The sequence below is a fragment of the Coregonus lavaretus genome (assembly GCF_964263955.1).
Source record: "Coregonus lavaretus genome assembly, contig: HAP1_SCAFFOLD_3716, whole genome shotgun sequence".
Taxonomy (NCBI): domain Eukaryota; kingdom Metazoa; phylum Chordata; class Actinopteri; order Salmoniformes; family Salmonidae; genus Coregonus; species Coregonus lavaretus.
Window position 1 is genome coordinate 331 of NW_028163960.1, and position 7170 is coordinate 7500.

General features: G+C 49.5%; 1 protein-coding gene across 1 annotated transcript in view; it reads right to left on the bottom strand.

Annotated features, from left to right (window-relative positions):
- Positions 1-1239: 1239 nt before the first annotated feature.
- The window catches only part of LOC311117627 (neural cell adhesion molecule L1.1-like), a gene marked incomplete at its 5' end in the record, with an annotated part of 57685 nt that continues 51754 nt past the window's right edge, over positions 1240-7170 (bottom strand). The window contains 4 exons of the mRNA XM_084192561.1: positions 1240-2560; positions 3301-3477; positions 6709-6831; positions 6907-7159. Of these exons, the coding sequence (XP_084048687.1) occupies positions 2364-2560; positions 3301-3477; positions 6709-6831; positions 6907-7159 (750 nt within the window). The remainder of the gene's footprint in view (positions 2561-3300; positions 3478-6708; positions 6832-6906; positions 7160-7170) is intronic.

Here is a 7170-nt window from a genome sequence, read left to right on the forward strand (position 1 = left end):
TCCTCTCCTCTCCTCCTCTCCTCCTCTCCTCCTCTCCTCCTCATATACTCTCCTCCCCTCCCCTCCTCTCCTGCCCTCCCTCCCTCCTCATATACTCTCCTCCCTCCTCTCCTCCTCTCCTCCTCTCCTCCTTCCCTTCTCATATACTCACCTCCTCTCCTCTCCTCCCCTCCTCCTCCTCTCCTCTCCTCTCCTCTCCTCCCCTCCCTCCCTCCACATATTCTCTCCTCTCCTCCCCTCCTCTCCTCCTCATATACTCTCCTCCCCTCCTCTCCTCTCCTCCCCTCCTCCTTCCCTCCTCATATACTCTCCTCCCTCCCTCCTCATATACTCTCCTCTCCTCTCCTCCTCTCCTCCTCACCTCCTCTCCTCTCCTCCCCTCCACCTCATATACTCTCCTCCTCCCCTCCTCCTCTCCTCTCCTCCCCTTCCTCCCTCCTCATATACTCTCCTCCTCTCCGCCTCATATACTCTCCTCTCCTCCCCTTCTCCATCCTCTCCTCATATACTCTCCTCTCCTCCCCTCATCCTTCCCTCCTCATATACTCTCCTCTCCTCCCCTCCTCATATACTCTCCTCCCCTCCTCTCCTCCCCTCCTTCCCTCCTCATATACTCTCCTCCCCTCCTCTCCTCCCCTCCTCCTCTCCTCTCCTCGTCTCCTCCCCTCCTCCCTCCCTCCTCATATACTCTCCTCTCCTCCCCTCCTCCTTCCCTCCTCATATACTCTCCTCCCTCCCTCCTCTCCTCCCTCCTCATATACTCTCCTCCCCTCCCTCCCTCCTCATATACTCTCCTCCCCTCCTCTCCTCCCTCCCTCCTCATATACTCTCCTCCCCTCCTCTCCTCTCCTCCCCTCCTCCTCTCCTCCCCTCCCTCCCTCCTCATATACTCTCCTCCCCTCCTCTCCTCCTCCTCCCCTCCTCCTCTCCTCCCCTCCCTCCCTCCTCATATACTCTCCTCCCCTCCCTCCCTCCTCATATACTCTCCTCCCCTCCTCTCCTCCCCTCCTCCCTCCTCATATACTCTCCTCCCCTCCTCTCCTCTCCTCCCCTCCTCCTCTCCTCCCCTCCCTCCCTCCTCACCCTCCTCCACTCCTCCCTCCTCCACTCCTCCCTCCTCCACTCCTCCCCTCCCTCCCTCCTCATATACTCTCCTCCCCTCCTCTCCTCATATACCCTCCTCCCCTCCTCTCCCCCAAATATACTCTCCCTCCCTCCCTCCCTCCCTCACTAGTCTGGTGTAGATATAGAATAGATAGAAGGTAGTCTCACCAGTCTGGTGTAGATATAGAATAGATAGAAGGTAGTCTCACCAGTCTGGTGTAGATATAGAATAGATAGAAGGTAGTCTCACCAGTCTGGTGTAGATATAGAATAGATAGAAGGTAGTCTCACCAGTCTGGTGTAGATATAGAATAGATAGAAGGTAGTCTCATCAGTCTGGTGTAGATATAGAATAGATAGAAGGTAGTCTCACCAGTCTGTAGATATAGAATAGATAGAAGGTAGTCTCACCAGTCTGGTGTAGATATAGAATAGATAGAAGGTAGTCTCACCAGTCTGGTGTAGAAATAGAATAGATAGAAGGTAGTCTCACCAGTCTGGTGTAGATATAGAATAGATAGAAGGTAGTCTCACCAGTCTGTGGATATAGAATAGATAGAAGGTAGTCTCACCAGTCAGGTGTAGATATAGAATAGATAGAAGGTAGTCTCACCAGTCTTGTGTAGATATAGAATAGATAGAAGGTAGTCTCACCAGTCTGTAGATATAGAATAGATAGAAGGTAGTCTCACCAGTCTGGTGTAGATATAGCATAGATAGAAGGTGGTCCCACCAGTCTGGTGTAGATATAGCATAGATAGAAGGTGGTCCCACCAGTCTGGTGTAGATATATAATAGATAGAAGGTAGTCTCACCAGTCTGGTGTAGATATAGAATAGATAGAAGGTAGTCTCACCAGTTTGATGTAGATATAGAATAGATAGAAGGTAGTCTCACCAGTCTGGTGTAGATATAGAATAGATAGAAGGTAGTCTCACCAGTCTGGTGTAGATATAGAATAGATAGAAGGTAGTCTCACCAGTCTGGTGTAGATATAGAATAGATAGAAGGTAGTCTCACCAGTCTGGTGTAGATATAGAATAGATAGAAGGTAGTCTCACCAGTCTGGTGTAGATATAGAATAGATAGAAGGTAGTCTCACCAGTCTGGTGTAGATATAGAATAGATAGAAGGTAGTCCCACCAGTCTGGTGTAGATATAGCATAGATAGAAGGTGGTCCCACCAGTCTGGTGTAGATATATAATAGATAGAAGGTAGTCTCACCAGTCTATAGATATAGAATAGATAGAAGGTAGTCTCACCAGTCTGTAGATATAGAATAGATAGAAGGTAGTCTCACCAGTCTGGTGTAGATATAGAATAGATAGAAGGTAGTCTCACCAGTCTTGCTGAGGTATTTGATGTGGAAGCTGTGGTTCCTGTATCTGTCTCCAGGGACCCAGCTCAGGTTGACAGACGTTTCTCCTACCACTATACTGATGTTACTGGGAGGGACTGGGGGAGGTGGGGGGGTGGGGGGGGAGAGAGATCAATATATTAGTTCCTACCACTGTACTGATGTTACTGGGAGGGGGGGGGGTGATAGTGGTGGTGGTGGTGGTGGTGGTGGTGGTGGAGGTGGTGGTGATGGTGGTGGTGGGCGGCAGGCAGGTAGCGGCAGGCAGGTAGCGGCAGGCAAGTAGCGGCAAGCAGGTAGCTTAGTGGTTAAGAGCGTTGTGCCAGTAACCGAAAGGTCGCTGGTTCTAATCCCCGAGCCGACTAGGTGAACAATCTGTCGATGTGCCCTTGAGCAAGGCACTTAACCCTAATTGCTTCTGGATAAGAGCGTCTGCTAAATGACGTAAAAAATGTGGTGGTGGTGGGCGGCAGGCAGGCAGGTAGCGGCAGGCAGGTAGCTTAGTGGCTAAGAGCGTTGTGCCAGTAACCGAAAGGTCGCTGGTTCTAATCCCCGAGCCGACTAGGTGAACAATCTGTCGATGTGCCCTTGAGCAAGGCACGTAACCCTAATTGCTTCTGTAAGTCGCTCTGGATAAGAGCGTCTGCTAAATGACTAAAAATTAAAAATGTGATGGTGGTGGTGGAGGTAGTGGTGATAGTGGTGGTGGTGGTGGTGGTGATAGTGGTGGTGGTGGTGGTGGTGATAGTGGTGGTGATAGTGGTGGTGGTGGTGGTGGTGGTGGTGGTAGTGGTGGTGATAGTGGTGATAGTAATAATAATAATAGTAATAATTGTACCTCCGTCCAGCAGGGTGGCACACTCCCGTGTGATTGGGGGTCCCTGTCCGGCAGTAGTGCGTCCCCTCAGGTAGAAGACGTAGCGGCTATGAGGGTCCAGACCTTCCAACAGGAAGTGGGTCACCGTGGGATCATAGATCACCTCTAACTGTAGAGGACTGTCTCCGCTGCCTGAAACTGGAGAGGGTTAAAAAATCCAATCCAATCAAACTGTATTTGTCACATGCGCCGAATACAACAGGTACCATACCTGACAGTGAAATGCTTCCTTACAAGCCCTTAACCAACAATGCAGATTTAAGAAAAATAAGTGTTAAGTAAAAAATAGATAAGTAAAAATAAAATAATACAATAATTAAAGAGCAGCAGTAAAATAACAGTAGTGAGGCTATATACAGGGGGTACTGGTACAGAGTCAATATACGGGGGCACAGATTAGTTGAGGTAATATGTACATGTGGGTAGAGTTAAAGTGACTATGCATAAATAACAGACAGAGTAGCAGCAGCGTAAAAGAGTGGGGTGGGGGCAGTGCAAATAGTCCGGGTAGCCATGATTAGCTGTTCAGGAGTCTTATGGCTTGGGGGTAGAAGCTGTTAAGAAGCCTTTTGGACCTATACTTGGTGCTCTGGTTCCGCTTGCCGTGCGGTAGCAGAGAGAACAGTCTATGACTAGGGTGACTGGAGTCTTTGACAATTCTAGGGCCTTCCTCTGACACCGCCTGGTATAGAGGTCCATGATGGCAGGAAGCTTGGCCCCAGTGATGTACTGGGCCGTACGCACTACCCTCTGTAGTGCCTTGCGGTCGGAGGCCGAGCAGTTGCCATACCAGGCGGTGATGTAACCAGTCAGGATGCTCTCGATGGTGCAGCTGTAGAACTTTTTGAGGATCTGGGGACCCATGCCAAATCTTTTCAGTCTCCTGAGGGTGAATAGGCTTTGTCGTGCCCTCTTCACGACTGTCTTGGTGTGTTTGGACCATGATAGTTTGTTGGTGATGTGGACACCAAGGAACTTGAGATCTCAACCTGCTCCACTACAGCCCCGTCGATGAGAATGGGGGCGTGCTCGGTCCTCCTTTTCCTGTAGTCCACAATCATCTCCTTTGTCTTGATCACTTTGAGTGAGAGGTTGTTATCCTGGCACCACACTGCCAGGTCTCTGACCTCCTCCCTATAGGCTGTCTCATTGTTGTCGGTGATCAGGCCTACCACTGTTGTGTCGTCGGCAAACTTAATGATGGTGTTGGAGTCGTGCCTGGCCATGCAGTCGTGGGTGAACAGGGAGTACAGGAGGGGACTGAGCACGCACCCCTGAGGGGCCCCCGTGTTGAGGATCAGCATGGCGGAGGTGTTGTTACCTACCCATACCACCTGGGGGCAGCCGGTCAGGAAATCCAGGATCCAGTTGCAGAGGGAGGTGTTTAGTCCCAGGGGCCTTAGCTTAGTGATGAGCTTTGAGGGCACTATGGTGTTGAACGCTGAGCTGTAGTCAATGAATAGCATTCTCACGTAGGTGTTCCTTTTGTCCAGGTGGGAAAGGGCAGTGTGGAATGCAATAGAGATTGCATCATCTGTGGATCTGTTGGGGCGGTATGCAAATTGGAGTGGGTCTAGGGTTTCTGGGATAATGCTGTTGACGTGAGCCATGACCAGCCTTTCAAAGCACTTCATGGCTACAGATATGAGTGCTACGGTCTGTAGTCATTTAGGCAGGTTACCTTAGTGTTCTTGGGCACAGGGACTATGGTGGTCTGCTTGAAACATGTTGGTATTACAGACTCAGTCAGGGACAAATTGAAAATGTCAGTGAAGACACTTGCAAGTTAGTCAGCGCATGCTCGGAGTACACGTCCTGGTAATCCGTCTGGCCCTGCGGCCTTGTGAATGTTGACCTGTTTAAAGGTCTAACTCACATCGGCTACGGAGAGATTTCTTATAAGCGTCCGGGTTAGAGTCCCGCTCCTTGAAAGCGGCAGCTCTACCCTTTAGTTCAGTGCGGATGTTGCCTGTAATCCATAGCTTCTGGTTGGGGTTTGTACTTAAGGTCACTGTGCGGACGACATCATTGATGCACTTATTGATGAAGCCAGTGACTGATGTGGTGTACTCCTCAATGCCATCGGAATCTGTGCTAGCAAAACAGTCCTGTAGCTTAGCATCTGCGTCATCTGACCACTTCCTTATTAACCAAGTCACTGGTGCTTCCTGCTTTAGTTTTTGCTTGAGCAGGAATCAGGAGGATAGAGTTATGGTCAGATTTCGTAAATGGAGGGCGAGGGAGAGCTTTCTATGCATCTCTGTGTGTGGAGTAAAGATGGTCTAGAGTTTTTTTTCCACTTGTTGCACATTTAACACGCTGGTAGAAATTAGGTTGAAAGGATTTAAGTTTCCCTGCATTAAAGTCCCCGGCCACTAGGAGTGCCGCCTCTGGATTACCGTTTTCTCCTGTTTGCTTATGGCCTTATGTTCATTGAGTGCGGTCTTAGTGCATCGGTTTGTGGTGGTAAATGGACAGCTACAAAAAATATAGATGAAAACTCTCTTGGTAAATAGTGGGTCTACAGCTTATCATGAGATACTCGACCTCAGGCGAGCAAAACCTCGAGACTTCCTTAATATTAGATTTCGTGCAACAGCTGTTGTTTACAAATATACACAGACCGCCACCCCTTGTCTTACCGGAGTCAGCCGTTCTATCCTGCCGATGTAGCGTATAGCCCGCTAGCTGTATGTTATCCATGTCGTCGTTCAGCCACGACTCGGTGAAACGTAATATATTACAGTTTTTAATGTCCCGTTGGTGGATATCCATGATCATAGTTCGTCTATTTTGTTATCCATTGATTGTACGTTGGCTAATAGGACTGATGGTAGAGACAGATTGCCCACTCGCCGTCGGATCCTTACAAGGCACCCCGACCTACGTCCCCGATATCTCCGTCTCTTTCTCATGCGAATGACAGGGATTTGGGCCTTGTCGGGTGTCTGAAGAAAGTCCTTCGCGTCCGACTCATTAAAGAAAACAATCTTTGTCCAGTATGAGGTGAGTAATCGCTGTTCTGATATCCAGAAGCTCTTTTCGGTCATAAGAGACGGTGGCAGAAACATTATGTACAAAATAAGTTACAAACAACGCGAAAAAACACACACAATAGCACAATTAGTTAGGAGCCCGTAAAACGGCGCAATTCTTGTGTTGTGTGTGTGTGATGGTGCTGTTAACAACATGGCTTCCTTCACTGTCCCTGGTTGTACAGTGGCCCTGCTTTACAAACCAGTTGATCAAGAACCAATTCGATGGCACCATTGTCTGTAGAGTCACGTTACGGCATACAATCTTAACTCAGGTACTCTGTGTGTGTGTTTTTTGCGTGTGTTTGAATGTGTGTGTGTGTGAGAGACCTACTCTGTTGGTACTGTAGAACGTATCCCACAAGTCGTCCGTTGGGCTGAATGGGGGGCCTCCAGTGAAGGGTTAACTCTGTCTCCGATGGACTCTCAAAACCCAGAGACGCAGGAGGACCAGGAACTGCACACACACAAACATTATATTATTACGTTGTCAACCTCACACATAAGTGAACACTCACACTCTCCTGCTCACCTCCCTCCGGCGTGCTGAAGCGGTGTGTCGGTGAGTGAGGCCCCTCCCCCTTGCTGTTGAAGGTTGTGATTGACAGCTCGTACAGCGAATAGAGTTTGAGCCCCGTCACCGTCTCTTCTGTCTTGCTGCCCTGCACCACCACAACCAACCCCTCCTCCTCTCTCTCCATCCCTCGCTCCACTCCTCCCTCCATCTCGCTCTCCTCTCTGTGCTCCATCGCTCCTCCCTGGGAACCCAACCTCTTCAGATAGATCTAGAGAGAGA